At 47.9% G+C, this 22,736-nt stretch overlaps 6 protein-coding genes across 6 annotated transcripts; 3 read left to right on the top strand and 3 right to left on the bottom strand.

The window, feature by feature from the left end:
- Positions 1-1,347: 1,347 nt before the first annotated feature.
- Positions 1,348-3,014, top strand: FSST1_005992 (tryptophan RNA-binding attenuator protein-like domain-containing protein; the record flags this gene model as incomplete). Its single annotated transcript, XM_083232318.1, has 5 exons — positions 1,348-1,369; positions 1,430-1,459; positions 1,525-2,690; positions 2,743-2,916; positions 2,970-3,014. 5 exons carry the CDS (start codon positions 1,348-1,350, stop codon positions 3,012-3,014), a joined length of 1,437 nt encoding a protein of 478 aa, XP_083089422.1.
- Positions 3,015-4,065: 1,051 nt separating this feature from the next.
- Positions 4,066-6,132, top strand: FSST1_005991 (uncharacterized protein; the record flags this gene model as incomplete). The annotated part of the gene is made up of 1 exon (XM_083232317.1): positions 4,066-6,132. One exon carries the CDS (start codon positions 4,066-4,068, stop codon positions 6,130-6,132), a length of 2,067 nt encoding a protein of 688 aa, XP_083089421.1.
- A 1,393-nt stretch (positions 6,133-7,525) lies between these two features.
- On the bottom strand, positions 7,526-9,259 carry FSST1_005990 (uncharacterized protein; the record flags this gene model as incomplete). The annotated part of the gene is made up of 1 exon (XM_083232316.1): positions 7,526-9,259. One exon carries the CDS (start codon positions 9,257-9,259, stop codon positions 7,526-7,528), a length of 1,734 nt encoding a protein of 577 aa, XP_083089420.1.
- A 4,124-nt stretch (positions 9,260-13,383) lies between these two features.
- Positions 13,384-15,909, bottom strand: FSST1_005989 (C2H2-type zinc finger protein; the record flags this gene model as incomplete). Its single annotated transcript, XM_083232315.1, has 5 exons — positions 13,384-13,503; positions 13,560-14,145; positions 14,198-14,935; positions 14,991-15,263; positions 15,320-15,909. The coding sequence occupies 5 exons, from the start codon at positions 15,907-15,909 to the stop codon at positions 13,384-13,386; spliced, it is 2,307 nt and encodes a 768-aa protein (XP_083089419.1).
- Positions 15,910-19,724: 3,815 nt separating this feature from the next.
- Positions 19,725-20,355, bottom strand: FSST1_005988 (cytochrome b5-like heme/steroid binding domain-containing protein; the record flags this gene model as incomplete). The annotated part of the gene is made up of 4 exons (XM_083232314.1): positions 19,725-19,906; positions 19,974-20,031; positions 20,122-20,159; positions 20,265-20,355. 4 exons carry the CDS (start codon positions 20,353-20,355, stop codon positions 19,725-19,727), a joined length of 369 nt encoding a protein of 122 aa, XP_083089418.1.
- A 414-nt stretch (positions 20,356-20,769) lies between these two features.
- On the top strand, positions 20,770-22,335 carry FSST1_005987 (uncharacterized protein; the record flags this gene model as incomplete). The annotated part of the gene is made up of 1 exon (XM_083232313.1): positions 20,770-22,335. One exon carries the CDS (start codon positions 20,770-20,772, stop codon positions 22,333-22,335), a length of 1,566 nt encoding a protein of 521 aa, XP_083089417.1.
- Positions 22,336-22,736: the final 401 nt, after the last annotated feature.

Below are 22,736 nucleotides of genomic sequence, written 5' to 3'. Positions count from 1 at the left end.
GGCACCGCTGGTGTATGCGCTTTCACGACGCCGATCTGAGGACATTTCGACATGGGTGCTTTGTCAGATCTAGCAGGCGGGTCAGTATATCCACGATTAAGTTCAGGATGACTTCATGAGCTTCCCAGCCTTGTCAGATTATATATCAAGATGGAGAGGGTGCCATGATCAGCAAATCGCTCTTGTGTAAGTGGCCCCCGTTATGCTGCAGCCTGCAGCACGTGCGACCAGACAACTTCCATGGCTTGGGACCAGCGTTCTTGAGAGACGGATCTTGAATCATTGGTGACAAAATAGACACCTCTCAGCCCGAGGCCGAATCTAAGTTGCAATGGGGAAGGGTGTACGAATAAGAGCGGCTTTACACCTGGGAATACCTGATTATCTATATAAACTTTGAGATGTACAGGAGCTGAAACCGCCGTATCCTTGGCATTGGGAATGACCGTGGCCAAAGCTTGAGTAATGCCAAGACATTGGCGGTGGAATGGAATGAAGGTACCTTGGGTAACGCGAGTTGGTGTTGAGAGAGGTAAACAGATGATTACCATTCATACCAAGCCACGAAAGACACGACATCTTTGCACGTGATGGTATCCATAGCTCATAGCCTCAGGCCTCCAGGTTATGTGTCTTGAGCTAGACACATGAAGGACTTGACTACCATGTACCTATCAATTCGTAGCAATTGATTCTGTTCACTAATTGGGGAGAAAGACGTGGATTAATTTGCCTCCTTCGAATCTCAACAGGCCAATAAGCTCGCTGAGATGGCAGTTAAGCGCCCACGACGATGCCCCGCGTGGGCGCTTACAACTGTCAACCCAACCAAAGAGCTCAATGAGCAGGGTTCAATGACTTGAATGCACTCACTGATTGGGCATGAGGTAGAATTGGATAAACTATCCAATGCTTGTTCTGCAGCTTGTGCAGCTATTCGGCAAGGACGGGAACTTGGTCTCTGGTGATGCGGCCAGTTTCGCTGTTGTTTGATGAGACAAAGTAAATGCCGAGATGACGCGGAAGAGTATAAGCAGCGGCAACTGTAGCTCTTTGTAATTTTGGCGTATTTTGTGCAATTTTCCTCGTCTTTAAATCTCCAATATCAAACTTCTTAGTTCAAGTATCGTGGCAGTAAAAACGCAACATCTTGTGCGGGGCTGTTCTTCGCTTGGCACATGTTACGGGCGGCTAAAGAGGTAGAGTAGCAGCAGCTTGGAACTATCCTGGAGAGAGCTCCTTCAGGGTCTCATCTTTTTTATCTTCTCCTTTTACATCTTCATCTTTGTCTCGAATTACCGAAATTCCTCTCTTGTCGAATCTCTAAACGGAAGTTGTTGCAAAGTCATGGCGAGCCACTATTATCCTCGTAAGTTCCACCATCTGCTTGTTCATCATGACAACCAAACTGATCATGACACCTCAATAGCTCCGCCCGGCGCGGCACAAAGCTCACTAGGTTCGCAAAACCTCTCATACAACTTTCGTCGTATTATGACCTCTAACCATCATATGTCTGGGTAGCTCCTCAACAGCAACAGCAACATCGCCAATATGCGCCGCCGCCGACCTCTCCTCCAGCGAACCAAACACAATTCTATCCTCCTCCACCTCAACCTCAGTCACCGCCGCAATCTGGACAAGCTATAAACTATCCTCCTCCGCCCCAACCTCAATCTCCACCACAGGTTGGGCAGGCCATGAATTATCCTCCTCCTCCTCAGCATACACCATCCCCTCAGGTTCCTCACCAGCCTACGCCGGTTCACTATCCGGCGCCTCCCCAGCAGCAGGCGACCCCTTCTCCTCAGATTAGGAACCATTCTCATAGTTCATCTCAGGGAAACTACCCTCCTCCTCCCATGTCGGCGCCAGCGTACCAGCAACACTTCCAGTTCAACCAGCCTCAAGCAACCCCTCCGCCTGCACAGACTCAGTATCCTGTGCCAGGTCAACAGAACAACTTGGCCATGAGGCCTGCAGCAACTCCTCCCGCACCAACACCCCCTGTGTCGACGCCTCCGGTAGCTACACCTCAGTCTACTCAACAACATTTTGCACCACCCCCAGCGCCAGTGTCGCCTCAACACAATGATTCGTACCCAATGGAGAAGCCAAAGCAAGAGTTGGAGCAGCAGCAGCCACAGCAACAAAATGCTGGGAGTACGGTAGCGATGACTGTTTCTGGTGCACCACAATCGGGTCACTTTGCTGGCGCTGAGGCTACGTCTGATGACATCGGAACATTCAATGGAGGCAGCTACCGTATCAGCCATCGCGACACCAACACTATCCTCACCATACAGTTAGCGATGGGCTGCCCAATGTCCGGCAAGCCAGGCGCATTGATCGCCATGTCTCCTACCGTCACGCTGAAGGGACAGGTGAAATTCAGCATGAAGAAGATGATCACTGGTGCCGACTTGACCAGTTCAACGTATGTTGGTCCGGGCGAGATACTTCTCGCACCACACAGTCTTGGCGATATCACTACTATGCGTCTCGCGGGCAATGAGACCTGGTCAGTAGGCCAAGATGCATTCCTTGCTTCGACACAGGGCGTTATCAAGGATTTCAAGCGACAGGGACTTGGAAAAGCTATGTTCAGTGGCGAAGGCCTGTGGGTTTACAAGATTAGTGGTACAGGACTGCTCTGGGTGTCGAGTTTTGGTGCCATCATCAAGAAGACGGTAGGGTTTCTATTACCGGAGCGCTACTGTATTATATACTGACACTCAACAGCTTGTCGAAAACGAAAAATATATTGTAGATAACGGCCATTTGATCGCATGGAATTGCAAGTATGTTATGGAGCGTGTTGCCTCGGGAGGTATCATCTCGGGGATTGCCGCTGCAGAAGGTTTGGTCTGCAAGTTCACGGGTCCTGGAACTGTTTATATACAGACTAGAAACTCGGTGAGTTCTTTTGTCTCTATTCGCTCTGTTTTTCGTTACTGACAAGATACTAGAGGGCGTTTGCTGCCTTTATGGGCGGACAGCAGTACCAGGGATAAGATCATATCTGATGAGATAGACATACAAGTTGATATCTGGAAATCAGTCATTTCTGAAGCAGTCGCCTTTCATGTTCTTTTTAATACCTTGGCTTGGAGTCTTTTTGTATTCGTATTGATTGGATACCTGTCTAGCCTTATGTTATTTGTGATTTCAGTTTCTGTTCCTCTGCCTAAATCATATGATTCCAGCTCTGCATTAATTGCACCTTCTTCGAGTCTATTACCGAATGCAATGCTGTAGGGAAGGAATGAGGCTCCTAGGCATCGTGGCTCACTTGTACAACTCCTTCCCAACTCCCAACCTTGCCCCTCATGCGCACTTTCCCCGTCACTCTAGATGATCACTACCACCAACTGAGGTTGTCTCTCGTCTGTCCTTTTCTATCAACACCATCACATCTTGGCCTTCGTTAGCAGCAGATTGCTTCTTTTTTTGGACTATCTATCTCGCTACACGCAGCATTAAGGCATCTCGTCTAGAGCAATACTGCCTTTATAGAAGCGAGTTCACTTGTCAGCGATCATCATCCAAACTTTTCACGGCCTCCTTCCGGTCGTCCCAACTTTTGTCTTCCAAACACCCGCGACCTCTTGGCTTTCTGACTTCTTGCACGTTTTAGTTGCATGGTTGGTACCCGCCTCGAGTAAGTCTTCCCTAGGTAGCTCATAGTCCAGCTTGTTACCATCGAGGTGGGCTGTCTAACTACCTTGCTGCATCGTAGTACTTACTTGTGACTTAGGCAAATCTCATTGCGACTATATATTTGGACTCTCCCTACCCGTGGCTGAAAGCCACTTACCCTTGGTGTGCTGTATCGAAGCGACCATACGAAACAACTCGGCCATACCACATACAATCAAGAGGCCATACTTCATATTCACACAGCTCATACCAGAGTAAGCCAAGATACTTTACTTGACAAGATCAATCCAAGATCACAGCCGCGTATCGAAAGGATACACCAATCGTTCATCTGCAACGGCATTCGACCAGGCGTGTGCCGCATTTCATATCTCGCATTGGTTCCGAAGAGCTGAGATTCCCGCCATGAATTCCGACAAGAGGGCCCAAAGTCGAATGGCCCGTAGTGCCTTCTCCACAGATCTAACAAGCACGGATGGATCATACGTTGAAATACATTCTGCACCACCTTTGTCACGCAAGGAGCATTCGGGGGATCATAATACGGGTTCGAAGTTTGCTGAGGCGATGAACAACCCAGATTGGCGTCGCCGTCGTGACAATTACAGCTCCTACGACTCAATGGCTACCACAGGCACCAGCACGGATTGGTACACAATAGGCAGTAGTGAAAGCTTTCAGTCCCATACAAACAATGATGCCGGCACACACAGCAAAATTGGAAGACCCAGCTCTTGGGACTTTATCGACAGTGACAATCACCTGCAATCCAGTCTTGACAGCTCCGAAGTTGGCAGCAGAAATGTGCTACGTACCGGCAAAGATCAACCAAGCATGGATCGATATAACATGCATACGGCCGTGGATAAAAACTCGGGATACGGCGCCCATGGATTATGCATCCTGCTGAGGGACTCTGAAATTCGCAATGCCCCCCAAAACATCAGGATGCTGAAATTGACTCCACTGGTCCTTGGGGAAGATTTTTCACAAGCTGGTGCTGGTCAAGTCATCATGGAGGATGGGAATGCCTACCCTGTTGCTCGCATACAGCCCGCGCGTGGAAGACTACCGCGATGGAACGCATCTGACGAGACAACAGATGAAGGATACCGAACAGAATCCAACTATTCTCATCATGGATCAAACGAAGCGAAGTATCAGGCGCTGAGAAGCTCTGGAGCCGATAACATCGAGAGAGCCAGAGAGGCCGTTTTTCAAGACCCAGCAGTCGCCAATGTTGGTAACAGGATCGACGGATCACAGGAGAAGACTACGGCACTTCCATCTTTTGTATCTGGTAACTCAGGGACGAAATATCAGCTTAATCGTAAACATGAGGCTTGGAAGAAGATTTTGCAGAAGCTCAATGGAACCACGACCAACAAAAATGAAACGTTAGACACAGAAAGATTGAAAAAGGAAACTGAACGGCGAAACGAGGAGTTCAAAAGGCTTCTCAAAAAACTTCGGCAAGACCGCGGGCTAGAAACTCGACCTTCAGGCGCAACTCCGGCAGAAGAACATCATTTTCAGTCAGAGCTCTCAGAGAAGCCCTACAAAGTGCTACAACAACGCAAAGATGTTAGTCAAGATCCCGAAATCGTCTCGGCTAACACTACCTACCCCAAAAAGAAAGAGTGGTCTCAAGACTCTGGAGTTTGTATGGATAGAGATTCTCTCAACTCTGGGTTGAATCCTAGAGCAAGAGAGTTTCTATCGTTCAAAAACTTCGCAAGGGAATCAACGAGCTCAGAAGAGTCCGGTACATCGGGCCAGGAATTCTTCCAGCAAATAAGCTTGGGAAATAGCAGCGAGGAAAGTGAATGCCTTGTTAACCAGCCTGTTGAGGTGGAATCGACAAATTTGAATCACCATATGCCCCCCATGAAACGAGACTGCCTCGACACAAGTCAGAAAGGAAACACAAGCCCGGGGACTAGTTCGATTTCTTTCGGAGTGCAAGGCCCAGTGGGGTTTGACCTCACCTCAAACATGTTGCCATTTTCGAATGACCCTTTTTCATTCGGCGCTTATCAGACTCCAATGCAGAGTATCGCTCCCCCTGGATTGATATCCAGCCTTGGACTGGTAACACCAATTGGTAAATGGCCATCAATCACCAATTTCGGAAACCAACTCAATCTGCCTACAGCAAATCTTCCTTTTCAGTCATGCGCGGTTGCACCCAACCCTTTGATAGGTGCCAATGCAACTCCTCAATTGCCTTACAATCCAACACTGGGAACAACACTGGGAAGCAGTGAATATTCAGCTTGTCCACCTCCTGTTTCAAAACCGATGTTTCCTGACCCAATCCAGCAACAGAAATATGAAGCGTACATCGAATGGCGAAAAGCTAATGAACCAGGATACGCGCTTGCATGCAAAAGCCGACAACAACGTCGGGCCCAGCGTGGTTCAAACCCACTGAATCCAACGTTGTCACATAACGAGGTCCAAGTTGTGTGATTACAGACGCTCAATATGGGTGATTTTCCTTGGAAGAGAGAAAACAGTCTTTGTGGAGGCCACCATCGTGTGTCCCTTCGTTTTGCGTTAACCGTTCTCTTATCCGTCCATACGGACAATTTATACCTTAGCCATCAAATACGGCTCAGTATGTCTTTATAGGCTTCTTTATTGATGGGTTCAAAACCAATTGGTTCCGACAAGGATGTATGTATCTTTCAACTACCGATGAATTCCAATTGACTTTGAGATTGCAGATTCGTGTCAATTATTTACGTAGCCGGGATCATGGTTGGTGATACGGACTCGTGATTGCTCAGTCCAACGACCGACCGAGTCTATCAAAAGCAGTGGAGAGAAGCTTCACGAGGTTTATCAAGCAGTGATACTTGGCGAAGGAAGCCACGTTTATTGAGAGATTACAAATACGCATAGGCATGATCAAACAATAGTTTGGGGTCACCTTGGAGAATAAATAACTCATAGGTATAATGAATCCAAGGATGTGTAACACCAATACGCAATGAATCTGCACTGACATGTTCGTGTTGTGACGAGCTGTCATCGTTTGAAACTGGAACAAGGAACAGCTGAGATTATGATGTAATAGAAGTTTGAGTCCCCGCCAGCTTTTGATCCCATCTTTCGTGTTCTACAAACATGGAATTGACTATACGGTTCTTGAATGGACGGCTGCGGCTGCGGCTGCGACGGTATCCTACACCACAAAGATGTACACCACTTCTCTTCGTCACTCTTCAGCCTGATTGTGCTAAGCTCAAAGGTTGAAGGGCGTCTTTGGCCCCCAGGTATGATGGCATTTATAGAACCTCCCTGAGTTACCCCCTTTCTCGTAAAGGACGGTGGGTAAGCCACAAATAAGGAGAACTAGAGGGAAAAAAGTCATGTGGGTGCACGAGGCAGTGTCAATGGGGGCTATGGTGCAACGCTGAGCTGACGGCACGAGTGTACATGACAGTTGACGTTGAGGCTCTGCGGAAACGAGTGTTTGCATATGTAGTGGGACGTAACGGCGGTGGCTGTGGGGAGATTGACAGCAACTATTGAAGGAAAAGATGTATATTGACGTGTTCGTTTATTCTCTCATGGAAAATTTGTACATGGTATCCTAAACAGAAGAGAACCCAGATTAGACCTGATCCAATGCCAACATATTCGCAAGTACGACCAAATATTAAAATGTTATCGCAAATCAAAGCCTGTATATACGATGGTGGTATCTTCATGGAAAAAGAAACGCCGTAAGAAACCCCAGTAGATCCATTTTCCCGCAAGTGGACCGCATGCTTGCCATCGTGTGGCGGTCTCCAACTACATAATAAAAATGACAATCATGGTTTGAACGTGATGGCCGATGGCGACATGGAGTTATTCAACATTCCTCGCCTTCTGCATCTTCATCAAGGCCTTCATCGGGATCAAAAAGCTTCGAAATCTCCATTCTAGCTGCCTTGAGTGGTTGGCATGTTGCCCAGCCTGTGGCAGTAGCCGCAATGACTCGGACGTCAGGCTGTGACGCCCATTGCGTAAGGGCTTCGTCGTTGTCGCCGCCAAAGATGACCGGTGGTTCTTTATTGTTGGCGGCACGCTCAAGGTGAATCGCAACATGCTCCATACGGCTATCCCAAGTTCTGGGGCCGTTGTCGAAGACCGTCGTACAACCTTCAGCTGGACAGCGCAAAAACGTCGGCAGTGTACAGCGTTGTCTCAACGCGTTATCCTGCAAATCCTTCTCTTGGGCCATCCACTCGAGAGGGAAGGCCTTGTCCTTCTTATCTGCTTGGGCAACTTCCGGGGGTGCGTGCATCCGGCGAATGTGCTGAGTGTAGAGATCCTTTCTTCTGAAAACCCTACAGTGTGTAGGACTGTCAGAGGCTCCCTTGGAGATGCTTGCAGAGTTCCCACAACTGCCAGAGGTGCAGAGCCAGTAATTGAGATTGAGGTGTTGAGCCGACACATGTCGTTTCCATTCGTTCTTGTTTGCAAACACCTGAGTACATCCCGCGAAATGGAAGACACAAGTGAAAGGGCGGTTGTGCACAGCGGTGATATGTTTTTGGAGCAGCACCGCATCGGAAAAGGTCAGGCCGCAGTATATGCACTTCGAACTTCTACTAGAAGATGTTGAGATTAGGCTTCGATTTGTCGAAGTACGGGGGGAGCGCTGTGATTTGGTAACACTTGATGTGTTAGCAACTCTGTCAGGGCTTGATCGTGTTGTGCGGCCACGGCGAGTTTTGACTCTGGGAGTCCGGAATGATTTGGCTTTTCGACTGGGCTTATACTCGTCGTCGTCGTCGTCATCAGCCATAGTGGACGAAGTATCGACGGCGGTTTCGTCTTCAACCTTGGCATCGACATCCATGCCTTCAATCTCAGGGTAGGAGGCGCCAGCATGGCCTTCAAACTCCTCAGTAAATTCCGGCGAATGTGCAGACAATGCGTTGCTCGAGCCGCTAGTGGGACAGATAGAAGTAGACGCAGTGACACCAAGGTCCATGTTCAAGTCAAGGGTGAATTCGGGCAATTCCTCTTCCACGTGGTTGTTGTTGTATTGGGGGTGGGCTGGCTGGATCACTGCCGGATTTACGTATCCTTGAGATACACCCGAGACTCCGTACAGCGAAACACTGGGTGACGCCGAGCCGAGGGAAGCAATGTGAGGGGACAGAACAGCAGTGTCGGATGGAGTAGATGGGCCTTGGGTGCTGTCGACATACCCATCGTTGTCTGTCAAGGGGGGGCTTTGGGGCCCACTGGCTGCTGAAGAATATTGGTAGGATACTGGGGAGCCATGTCGGAGATGTGAGTTATGATGAAGAGAAGAGCTCATATTGGGATAGACTCCATTGTAGTAGGCGTTTTGTTGTACAGAGAGATGGTGCGGTGTAGCAAAGAAGCTACTCGGTGGTCCTTGAAGGTATCTCTGCATGCTAATGGTACCATCGATGCCACCAGAACAAGGTGCATGATATTGGAGAAGAGGGTCAATTCGATCGGCGAGATCTTGGTATTTGATGCATTCAGGCTCGTGCTGGGACAGGTAGTGAGTGCTAGGAGCATAACCAGCTCCATTGATCTCTTCGTGGCAGTGATGGAAGTCCATAATGTTGGTGATCAAGCAGCGTTGCTACTAATGATTGGGCATAGAAAAGCGAGACCTCGAATTCGAAAGACAGTTGTCTTAGTGCAGGCCCGAAGATATGTCGAATTAACAAACAAATATAACCATTTGTGTTGCGGATATTGAAGTCTGATTCCTTGTAACGCAAGACGGAAGGCGTGTAAGTCAGGTGGTGCAGGTTTGGAGAACCAAACAGTATGAGGGATCAGGTCAATTATAAAATAAAAAAGATAAAGCCTGGGTTCAAAGACGCAAGACGAGATAACATCTGAGTCGTTGACAGAAATGTAGAAGAAGTGTTTTGGTGGAGGGCGAAGGGGGTCATCTTAAAGGCTGATAGAGATTTCAAAAATTGTATGGGCAGATGGTCTCGCGGGCTTGTCTGGGGGCATTCTACAGCGAGGGCACAGCTTCCTCCCCAACTTTGTCAAGCAGAGCCGCAATACGTATCTTTTTTTGGAGAGGTATTGAGATTGTGGAGGCGATGGGAACCATGGGCCCATACGCTGATCCCCTCCTGGATTACATTTCAGGATAGACCTGCAGGATACCCTGGAAACTCAAGACCTGGCCCTGACCCTTGCTATTCCAGGTTTGCCTTTTGCCTTGAAAAGATGGTGTGTGCACCGAAATGGTGAACAGAGAGGCCATGGGCTGAGCTAGCAGAAGTAGGTTGCGTCCCAAGTTGTGGCTGTCATTCAAAATTCTGTGACTTAGAATTGTCCAGTCTTCTGGCACTGCAGAAGCCATGCGGAACCTGCTCTAGTCTGTTGTGAATGCACACAGCCCTCGATAAAGATTTTGAGACTCATCAACGGATGGGTACCGTTAGATAGAAGCAGTTTGCCTTATCTTGTTGTTGAATCATAGGCACACATGGCACTAGCTCAAGGCACCCGGAACACCTTGACGCCACTAATAGCACGGTATGGCCCGTCCATCCGCCCTAGTAGTGCCAATGGAGAAACGAGCCTTGGCCGGATCCATCCATTTATTCATTGACGCAGGTTTGAGGGGGATGCGATGCGATGTTGTTGGTGTTGGAGGCGTAGGGGAAACGGCGGGTGTCTGTGTGCCCGGGTATGCGTAGAATGAACAAGACGTAATGGACGAACGAGAACCCTGGAGTCTGGGCTAGACTAGCTAGTTGCAGAGAGCCTGAGACAAGCTGATACGTGACGGCTCCAGCTGTCAGTGAGTCTTGCCTGAGTCAAGGCCATGGCATTATTCATTTGTAAAGTAAAGACAATGTCTTTAAATCCTGTAATAACCGCATTAGCGGCTAACAGATGGCGATTGAGTTACAGTACGGAGTAGCCGCTGCTCGATGACAACCCCCAATGTATGGAGTGCAGTTTGGTGGTACTGGATAAGGACCGTATCCGGGTTGAGTCAGGGATTCTGGATGTGGTATGTCGTAAATGTGTATTGGTGATAAAAGATATAATAAGCGATGCAATCATGTGTGCTGTCTATAGTTAATGACCATGATGGCTTTATTTCATTGCTGTAGCTGTACAGATACGTACAAGAAGTATCCATCCATTGTTGAAGAACCCAACTCCGGTTTGTTTTTGTGGAGGAGGAGGATGAGGAAGGGGGGCCCATGATGGATCTACAGGCGCCGAGTCTAGCCTTGGTATAAGCGAGGCCTTAATCCCTTATCCCCGCAGCCCTTGTCCTCCTGAAGAAGGCACCTTGACCGGGCCACTTTCAGCCAATCGCACCCCAAAAACTAAGCTTAAGTAGGCTTAACTGCATCGCTAGAGCCAACAGTCTTACAAGCATCAACTCGCCCGGTCTGGCAGGGTTCACCCGGTCTAAGTCTCATCAATACGTACCCGGCTGTACAGGCAATGAACACTTGACCACACTCATATTATACTACTTTCTAGATTCTGAACTGCAGATTACGCATGTTTTGCTTTTCTCCTTTTGGCTTGCATGACTTTGTTTCATTGGTCTATAGACCCTTGTCTGCCGCTGTGCTGAATGACACCAGCGCCGTTTTTGGTTTGATTGATTACAACAACCAACACTCGAAACTGGACCGTCCATCCATACAATGGATACTCGTAATATTGTGCTTACCGTACTCTAACAGCAAGTAGCCAGGGTCAAGGTCATGGTTCATCGCATAACCTTCAATACCTTGTTAACTTTGACAGGCATTCACCAAGATATCGTAAATATTGACACTCACGAATCCATGCGCTTGGTACACCCAACCACATCAAGAGATCGAGATCCTTGATGCGAATTTACAGTCGTATCGATCATACTCCCAGGCCCCAGCATAAACGCCCAGACCAGCTGAAGTTTAACTACGTAGCACCTACATAAAAGACGGGACGGCACATGGCCCCCGGGTTTGGGGGCTATCAATAATGCAATTCTTTTACATAACTTCTGTGACACTGGCCCCCATCGTACTGTAAATATCTGTGTGTGCACCTCTATGTGGCCATGGCCTTTAAACTCAGCCCTGCAGCCGTATCAGAGCCATTCACAAGCCGGAAATTCGGACTGTATCTGTCAGACACGAACGCAACACTGACGTTTCCATCTCATAGGGATAGGGGCCAATGGTGAGCTGCCAATATGTCGTCCCCTACCCAATGTCTTCCAAATTCAGTAACTATTCTTACCCCTGATTCCTTGCAACTCCAGGAGGCCCACTGTCTCTATCCGTTCCCCACGAGATGATTAGGGTACATGATATCCGTAGATTAGTGACGCACCAACCCGCCAACACGGGTCATCGACCTGTGCCTAGATTGTGCCAGTATCTTTCCTTCAAAACATATCAAGTACTAAGAAACAATGTTTGGATACAAACACAAGAGAACTCGAACCTCAAAAATACATATTCATCGATCCAGTACCGTGGAGGCGGGACTTGTCCCGAGATCGCATTTGTGTGATAAAAGCCCCTGCCCGCAGCGTTTACACGATGTGATTGCTGGATATAGATACACCTGCAAAAGGCTACTGTGGTACCTAGTATCCTTGTGTCTCTCAATCACGTTGCATGTATCGTTTGGGCGGCTGCTGGCCTGCTTCCCCGTGCTGGTTAGGTCAAGCTGTCGTTGCAACAAGGCGCATATCTCATCTCTTGTGAAAGTGTGGTAAAGTCCGCGAGATAGCCTATTCAGCACTGCCATACCCTGGTCTCAAGATCACATCATATGCTTGCCTATCTCAACCCTTGCCTCCAGCCTCTTCAGCTCCAGCTCCTACTTATATATGCCTTGGCAATAATGACTCTTCGTACCATGACAAATGACAAAGGCCGGAATCATTGCCCGGTCTTTAGGTCGCGTCTATGTCTTCCTTTCTAAAAATCCAAACAAGCCTCGTGTTACACAGAACTACTTAGCGGGGAGTCGTAGTCCCACTTGAGCAAGGAGTACCAGCCATCAACGGGCTCTACTACGCGCCGACGACGTGGCCAGGTGGCTTTGACTGAGACAATAGCCCGCGCCATTGTCGTTCTGTCAGTCGTTGACCAAAGTGGAAAATTGACGCATGCCAACGAAATATTCAACATGCAAGTTGTGCGGACAGCATGGCCATGGCTCTTCAAGCTGATGCCCCTATCATTTACACTTTTGTCGATCCCCAGGGGCTGCGCAATCGTGTAGCCGAGTATCCGTCGAATCTATGTACAAATACGTGAATTATCAGTATTTGGTGATGTTGTGACTGAGTAAAGTTGCCCGAAACTTGATGGTTACTTTTGACATGGAGTTGTGATTTGTGACGGCTCAAACTTGAATGACTCGAACACAACAGGGTTTCATTTACTGTCAGTCAGACATGCTCTATGCTTCCCTGTTGTACTCTGGGGGCATACTGTTGTGGTCATTGCTCTTTCTTTTTGAAGATTGAGAGTGCACCGCCATTAATGCTCCATGCTTCCAGAAGTCGTAAATATGTGATAATTACAAGAAAGGGCTCCCAAGTACGCCCAACATAGTCCAGTCATTCCATCAATCCTTCTTCTGACGTACCAAATCACAAAGTCTAATCATTTTCGCTATATGGGTATATGTTCCATCGTTATACATCATTACCAGACATCAACCATATCCTGCAAGATGGTGCTATTCGCATACTTCAGTACAGGGAGGCAGTGTATGCACAGTGCAATTATCACACTTCCGTCGATTGCAATCAAAGCACACCTTGTTATGACCGAAGCTGTTCTCATTACTACAATAGCACTGTTCGTCTTCTGTTAGTTTGTTATGATCCGAGGGGGGTTTGGCGGTGCACTTACACATATCCACATGTATGTGTCCTTCCAGTCTCGACGATCTTCGCTGCTATTACCCTGTGATCCTAAGGTTTGAGAGGCTTTGGGATCAGGAACAAATGAAACAGATGAAGATTCAGATGTATCTTTCAGGGGAGTGTTGATTGTAGTACTGGGATCTTTCTCGTGTACCCATTCGCTGATGTCCCTTTGAGGTACATCGCGACCAGAGAAGTGATCATCAATATGATCACAGCGTTTGGTCCATGTGTTGTCTGCTTCTTTGATCTCAATGGTTTCCTGGCAAAAGCCGCACCAGAAATGGGCATCACAATGACGGCCTCTTCTACATGTGTCGACCTTTTCTTCCAGTTCACGTTGGTCAGAGACTTTGTGCTCTTTCGTAAGATGGTTTCTGAAGCTCTCACGGCGGTGGCAGACCTTGCCACAAAGCTCGCCGGTGCTAGAGTTGGTGCAATTGCATACCCATACCTCGAGCTGGTAGTGCTGTATGCTCTCATGTCGCTTCCAATCGTTCTTGCTCCCAAATGTCTTATTGCAGTTCAAAAAAGTACACCCGTAAGGTTTTGAGTGCCTCTTTTGATGCTTCCTAAGTAAATTGTGAGTAATGTACCAGAGTGTTGTAGTTGGATTCGACTTACTTAAGCTCACATAGGCGTGGAAACGGCTTATCGCAGTCCTGGCACTTGTGTAAGTGACCTTGGCTCTTGCCACCAGATACATCCGGTTTCGGGGTCTCATCCCTAATTCCAGTCGAGTGCTTCTTCATGTAGCTTGCAATCACTTCTTTCGGGATTTTATCGAGAATTTCATACGACACTAGACTGGCGTTGGAAGAGTCAGGGCTGGACTGGTCTGACAACATGACCGCTCTTGGGGTTTGCTGAGCTTCATCGACATCTATCATTCCAATATCGGGTTGCTGGGAGCTCGAATTGTCGCTGACGCTAGATGTCTCTGTTTCCAAGGTTCCGCCTTCTTCCACGACGTCCATGTCATCTGGGGCGGCATCGTCATGTTGTCCAGACTCAGAAGTCGTAATATCATCACCTGGTGCATCCTCTTCAGAGGTAGGAGGCCCTGACCACCGATCTTGAGATATAGGAACAGGCCCACTGAGTATATCGGGTCGAATAAAATTTTCGTCACTTTCTCGTACGGGAGCAAGACCCGGTATATCTCGGTCAATCAAAACAGGGGCCGAGCCTCGGGACAGGCCGCTGATGCCAAGTTGAGGCTGTGAAGCTCGCCTGTCTCCGCCATGCCCGCGGAATAATAAGATTGTAGAAGGATGGGCCAAGCCAGGTGATTGCTCCTGGGCTTGGAGGTATGCCATAGCACTTCCTCCAACACCCTCGAGACCTTGTGACAGGACAGGACTTTGTCATATTAGTCAAAAGCAGGTAGATGGAAGTACGGGGCTGAGTAACCTACCGATAAACATATTCCGTCAGATCATCATTAGCTGAATATGTTTTGTGATGCATCCTCTCCAGATGGGAGCGGAAGTTATCTGCTCTGGGCCAGATTTTGGTCTTTTTCGCACAACCGCCAATGTTGCATACGAAGGCACGGCCAGAAACTGTTCGATCATTGTGTACAGTCCTCTTATGTCTGTCAAGATCATTCTTAGAAGTAAATCCTTTACTGCGTGAGCAGCCTGAGACATTGCAGCGCCAGGGAAGAGAGTGTTTCAATTCATGTTTTCTGCGGCGAGTCAGTACAATTGTTATGTTTAATACGGTAAATGACTCGAAACTCACCTCAGCTCCGATCGAGTACGACATGTCTTCGAGCACTCTCTGCAGCACCATCGTCTTTCTCCACCAACAGGTGCTGTGGCCACGCTGGCAGGCGGACGAGGACGAGTCCATTGATCTGGATACTGTTGAGAGTCACTGGTAGCAGACTGACATTGGAGTTGAAGCGATTCGAGATCGCTATTGACGAGTTGCGTATCGGCATTTTGCGAATCTAACGTTTGGATATCAGGATCAAGGTCTTCGCCATATGTAGAAGGATTTCCGATGCTATGAGTAAGACGACTTCCATAAGCTGAGTCTTCCGGGTTGGTATCACATTCAGACAGCAGTGGTTTGCTCCTATAATTTTGGTATTCTTGGTATGAAGTTTGAAAGTTGGCAGACCCAAAAATTTGCGAGCGAGTACTCGAGGAATCAAAGGAGAGGGGAGTCCAAGGGTCATCGCCTGCACCAGACCAGTTCGGATAGAGAGAACTTGTGGTCTGGGATCTTGGCTGGCCCAGGCCCGCCAGATTGGCATCTTGTTGAGCTATCTGGGGGGACATGGTGGAGCTGTTTCGCCGGTCTTGTAAAGAATTGAACGAGTCCATGGTGATGATGACAGTTTTCCCGTCAGAAGAACGATATATGCAAGGTCGAGCCGTGTCGTCAATGCTAGTGGTAGTAATCACGGAGTCGGGAAGTGTCGCAACCTGCCGCTACTTCATGATTAGCATTCGAGTTTGGAGTAAAACACTCGGTGGCTAGGAATAGTTTGCGAATCGCATTGTGTATATTGAAGAGGCCGATGAGTGATCTAATAAAATAAAGAAAACCTGTTGACAAAGTGGTTGTGAACTGTATAGGAAATTTGATGATACAAGGTGTGAAGATAAACAGGGCGTTCAAACATATGACAGATAGACAACTTTGACAGGTTTGGATATATATTGAAAGTTGGTGCAGCCAAAGTGGTGCAAGGCAGTAAGCCAAGAGATAAAGGAGTATAAAAAGAGGCTGCCATGCCATCCCAACAGAGGTTACGGGATAGAGACAGAGAAGAAAGCGCATACATTGATTGATAGATCAACAGCAAGGGTCGTCCCTCGCTGGTGAGAATCCCTCCGAACAAGGGATCCCAGGCGGAACACAGACTGGCAGTTGCTAGCGCGATGAGCAGTCCCAAGCTTGACAAGATCAATAAGACAAGCCAAACGCGACGTCGGGGTACTTGAGCGAGTTGCAATCGAGGTACGCTATGGATGCGGTGTTGTGCTTGCTCAGTGCTAGGCTATCATAGATCCATGCGATGGATGAATGGGCGAGCCACAGAGTCAAGTATAAAACAAGGCAAGCACAGATAATTGAAAAGAGGAGGAACAAGAGACAGGCGACGAGGCAAATAGAGCAGGAAGCACAACTGTCGCGAGTAGCGGGGAAAGGGGAGGAAATAGAGGAGAGAAGAGGAGAGAAGAGGAGAGAAAAGAAGCGTAGGCAGAGGTAGTGTCGCGATAAAACAGAAGGTACTTTGGATGTTGGTGTACCTGGGAAAGATCGATCATTTGAGCGGGCTACCGCCCGTTCTTTCCTTGTCTGTCTTCCCCGAACCGCCTCACTTTGGGGCATTGCGATGGTTTTCAGCCAATCAGAGTTCTTGTTTCAACCCCCAAGCTGCCAGGCATCCGGCGAGGCAGCCAGTGTCCGCCTACTAAAGAAATTGGAGAGGATGGTTACTTTGCGAACCATTTTAATCAGTCACATTGATGCGGCTCAATAAACAACAAATATATCATACATATGAATAACCTTAATAAATGCGTCACTATCTTATTCTCACTATATATATAACACTTTATAAAGTAAACTCTCTATTTATTAGTCTTTAGTTAAATTAAATTAAATTAAATTAAATTGAGAATGGTCTGCTTACTTATCGACCTGCAGCACTTACACCGGCAAACAATCTTGGCACTTGAGGATATCGACGCGCAAGCACAACCTCAACAGACATACGAGTACCAAACCAGCTACCTCTCAACTTGAACAGGCACAGCATATCCTCATTCGCCATTCCGGTCCCTCGATATAATGATTCGTTATCCGCTGGTTCGACGTATCGTCATGTAGGCAAAAACCAGTGCTTACCCTAGACTAGATGTTCTTAGAATCATCCCTCGGACTTCGATCCCTCACTAACTTGTATGGGACTTCTCCTTGATGATTCTGCAACTCCGTGCAGCTATCCATACGCCTTGCGATTTCTCTTTTAGTTTTCTCTTTTCTCAATTGTTTACTCTTGAACCGATCCAACTCAATTTGGTTGCCTGCATGTACTGAGTCCTCAATTGACTTGGGTAATCTGCATCCTCCCGAGAACAAGACATTTTATCCTTGGTGTATGTCATCGACCTTGATGTTGGCTGGCTGAACGGTGTTCGTCCAGAGTATTTGCTACGAGACTTTCGTTGATTTCTTTTCCCTATGCTGGTCTTGGTACATGCATGGTATACGAGAGCTGCTAGCCATGCTTCTATATGCATCAAAACCTCAGGATTGAATGACATTGATCGTTCATGTACTACCTCGCTTGCTCGTAGTTGAGCCTCTTGGTAGCCTCAGCGTGTCATATGACATGTGTCTCAAGTAGGATGTAGTCTCGATCTCTTTGTTCCTTATGTACTTGAATACTTGCACAGCATCCCAGCTATTGCCAAAACAGGCTCTTGGCCTCACGGAAAGAAAAGAAACTATCCGCCAGTTACCATGAACTCCACTGTATCACCAAAGACTCGAGACTCCTTCTCGACCCCACGCGCCCTTCGGCTATCTGCTTTGATTCATATGCAGCCGTCTTCTTTCAGAAACGGTATACTGGGTCTTAATCCGTGCCAATCGATTCTTTTTCGATCCAAAATGATTCATCAAATTATCTATGCAGATCAAACCGATTTCGTGCATGAACGAGCGACAATTGGATGTTAAAGAATTATCCTGGTTCCGGTACTCATCCTCTAACAGCCATACGGCCTAAGGACAAGGAAAAAGAGAAAAGAAGATACGCCAATGAAGAAACTATAACGCCGGGGTGTCTTCTCTTACTATAAGAGACTCGATTTCTGCTGTTGATTCTGAATATTTTATACTCACCCTCACTCAGCTTCAGTCCTGTTACAAACATCATATACCAAGTCCTTGTCACCGCGGCCATCAAGATCATTGTCTATGTGAGTAGCTGTTTCCTGATTTAAGGATGACTCTGACTAACTCAACTTCATTAGTACTGACCAGACCGAAACATCCCATTCAATATTCCAAAATGTGCGATTGGGAAGAGTTCCTCTTTGCTTGCAACCACTCAACTCTCCGCCTCAAATCGTACTGCCACTTTGCCCGCAACGACCCTAACCATCAATGTTTTGGTGTCAAAGTGCTTCGCAAATCCTGGAGGCAATGTGTTCCTTGCGAGAACTGCGAAATTGCTTGGCGAGCGACGGAAATACAGGCGCAACACAACTGCCGGGATGCCCAGTCTATGCAATAGGGGCAAAACACGCAAAGGTCTGCCGTTCTGGGTGGCAGCGATGCTTGATAAGAAGAGGGTTGGCTAAGGGCTATGATCCACTGTTCCAAATCATTTCTCTTTTCGTCTGGCTACAAGGTTATGGAATGCACTGTATCTTCATCCCGGTTTATCTCTTATTATATATATAGGCAGCTGAAAATAAGAACTGAGGTTGTCGTGCGAGGTAGCACAAGTACCAATCAAGCTGTGGCATAGAGCAAAGTTACTGCATGCATGAACCTCCATTCTGACATCAAAGATCTCTTCCGTTACACACAATGGCACCCAGAGCTACTAGTTAACAGTTCATTTTACCAATATGCAACGTCTTCGTGGAACGAAGATGTTAAGCCTGGGTATGAACCCCTGCTGCCTTGCGGTTACGAGCATGTACACCGTAACCTTCAATGGCGCCACAGACAAAGAGTCGGAACGTAACGATATCATATGGAGCGGTTGTACTGCAGCCCGTTTTATGTAATCTTGTTTAGTATGTGTGAGGGAGAGGCTGAGAGCTACGCTGGAAAAAATACGTTCTGGTTCTGTAATGGCGTACGACTACGTGGCGATCGATTTTCTGCCTGTAGCTAGTTCTCAGGCCTTTCTTGGCACACAATCCCAGAATGTTATGTAGCTTGTTCGAGATTGAGTGCCTACATTGTAGATATGCAGTGGAAGTACCTGTTGATGTGAAACACACATACATCATTTTGTAAGACGTCGTATCATGGCTGGAGCCACAAACTCACGACAGCGGAGAATAATGAGACAGAATACACAAGACCCTTCACAAGCACACAGGATGTGAGATTGGAAACGGTGAATTCATAACTTGACGTGAGTACTTGGAGGCAACGCGGCTAGTCACTCTGTGTTTGTGGCGCCCTCCACAACACCAACGATGTTGTACCTCTTGGAGAAGAAGGTGATCCAGTCGTTGAGGACGCCCTTTTCCTTATCATCCAAGTCCTGCCACTCTGGAAGCGCATCTTCCTGTTTTGTCGAGGACTTGGCCAGGGCTCTTGAGGCGTCCTTGCCGGCAAAGACTAGAAGCATTGATTAGTTATTCTGTATGTTGGCATTGCTAGTAGAGTGCTTAAGACGATTTATTACCATTGTAGGAAGCTCCAGGGAGGTAAGCCTTGTTGCCAGTCACATCATAAACCTTGCCCTATGTTGAAAAACGATCAGTCGTGTTGTTTGGATGAGATGAGTTGCACAGTCAAGGTGCATATTGACTCGCAGGAGTGCTTTGACTTACCTTGATAGCCACGTAGCACTTGCCCCCTTCAGTGGCGCCTGTCGATCAATTAGTTACGTTCTTCTCCAAGCTTAGGATCAGACGAAGTTGTTGAGACAATATCCTCATGCCTTGCTGAGCATTTTGAGGAGGTGAGATCGTACCGTTGGCCTTGGCAAGCTCCTCCTTGGAGATGATGTCGTCCTTTGGAGGGTCGAGAGTGACGGCGGTCTTGGGCTCAAACTTTCCAGTCATGGTTGCAAGGGTATCTGTATTGTAGTATTGTAGAGGTTGATGAGAGATCACCAAAGATTGAATCAAGTTGATAGAGGATGGTGGGACCTTTAAATGTTGTGAATGTCCATTCGTCCCCTCCGTCATATGCCAGAATCTCCCCTCCCCCACCAAAGCCAAACAAGACCCTGAACCTACCCGCTACCCTCGGTCAAAGCCAGCTTCTTAGCGGGTTCCAAGGTTCCGAAGCTCACTGAAGATTAGGTCCCGTTTGATTGGAAACGCACGGGCCAGTATTCGTCAGAAACGGAATTGGTCTGTGCGTGAGTAACTATGATGGAACTAACCGACAAGCATTTGACTTGGAGTTTTTAATTTCTAGTTCGTCATCACCAACTAACATCGCTCGCCAATTGTCTCATTAGTTGGCCTGCCATGTCGGTTTCAGCGATTGCTTCGCTGAGGCCCCTTCGTGGGAGGTGCTGGCCGAATACAAACGCCAGCCTTCTCTCCATCCAACTCCAATCGCGAACCACCGCTCTCAACTTCCGCACCGTTATCCATCTCCGATTAGACCAACATCGATTCAAAACAACCAATTCATCTAATGGACACCATGACAAAGACCTACAAGCCAAGAGGGACCAGTTACCACAGAAGAATCAGCCCTCGATGCAACCCCAGATTACCTTTCGTCAATTCGCTGGCCGAGCCCTCGCTGCCGGTCTTCGCAGTCTTGCAGTAGCCATGAGCCCAACTGGTATTAAGACAGCATATAAGCAAAATCCAGGTACCACAACACTAGGAATCTTTGTTCTTGGCGTGGTATCTATCATCGGCGCATACACCGTTTACCTCTACTTCAACTATTTCTACCACTACCAATTCACAAGATACCCCAAGCCTATCGCAAACTCTTTGCGACGTGCTCTATACTACACCAACATCAAACCCGATGCCGAACTAGCTCTGAAGTACTATAAGCGTGCTATGGATCAATGCGCCGAGCATGGATTGGATCCCTACTCCGACGAGGTTCTGGGTATTCGTATTCAAACCTCTTACTGGCTTGAGAAGATCACGAACTACAACGGATGCCTCCAGGTTTTGGAGGGCATCCTCGCCGATTGCAACAGGTGGATCAGTGTCATGGAGCAGTCCGTGAAAGACGGCCAAGTCAGCGATGATGGCAGACTTATCAAGTCCAAGTTAGAAGTTCCCGAGGCACCTTCAAATCAAGTCGCTACTAGCGCTGCGACCCCGGAGCAAGGAAAGTCAGATGAAGACGAGGTACCTGAGAGCCTATGGCACAAGAGGCAGCGCATTCTCGCCAAGACTGTTGGAATCGCTATCAAGCTTGGAGAGCTGTACGCTGATGAACATGTTCTCGACCCTGACAATTCTCAAAAACACCTCATCTGGGCCGTTGAAACTGCATTAAAGGAGGCTCGTCGCCGCAAAGCCGAAGGTGTCAAGCCTGGTGAGGGCGACTGGTTGAGCCCCGGACAAATGGGCGGCGCTATGGAGTCATTGGGTCGCGATTATGAGCGCAAGAATCAATTCCACCTGGCCATTCCTCTGTTCTTCCAGGCTCTTCGCCTTTGCGAAACGTCTTGCCACCGCCCTATTATCATGAACAACCTCGCTGCCAGCTTTGCTCAGCACCCTATCTTTGTCCCAGCCAACAGCGAGCCCTCTGACATGATCAAGGAGTTGAATGACCCTGCTATGCCTGCTACCCGAAAGGAATGCCTGGAGGCTGCGCAAAACTGGGCCAAGAACGCCTACAAGCACGCCAAGGATGTTACTGGCGACGAACGCACAGCCGAGTGTGACGAGGCATGTGCTGTTGCCCTGTGTAACTGGGGCGATGTCGCCGCCATGCTCGGAAACAATGACCTGGCTCGCAAGAAGTACAAGCAGTGTATCGAGATGGCGGGCAAGCTTGGATTCCCGGATGCAGTAAAGCAGGCCCGTTCAGGGCTTGCAAAGCTGCCTTGAAGTGAAAAGCAAGTATTTATGTCCAAAAGAAAAGTCCTCCCGCTCCGGGAGAACATGTATAACGACCAGGCTAGAATCTGCCATGTACAAATAGAAGGAAGGAAAAATAAAGCAAATAAGTCCTTGGATAACCCATCTCTCTTGGAGCCTATCTAGTTACCTAGAGTAACCGCTTTCAATCACAGCGCCATTTCTCAACATTGTGACCCAACACTGACACTCAGTTGGAAAATATATAATACATGTCGTGGTCTAGATAGGATACCGGTTCTCTTTCGGTTGATTCTAGACTCCAATCATCACAACCCTTCGCTTTGTTCCGTAAGAAATATCCCACACCTAAGCTCCTTGCAATTCACAAATCCCTGAAAAACCGGTACGCCTGGGTTTCATGTCGTCCG

Source organism: Fusarium sambucinum, chromosome I (genome assembly GCF_050947815.1).
Source record: "Fusarium sambucinum isolate potato_lamoka chromosome I, whole genome shotgun sequence".
NCBI classification, from domain to species: Eukaryota; Fungi; Ascomycota; class Sordariomycetes; order Hypocreales; family Nectriaceae; genus Fusarium; species Fusarium sambucinum.
This window is presented reverse-complemented; position numbering and strand designations above follow the sequence as displayed.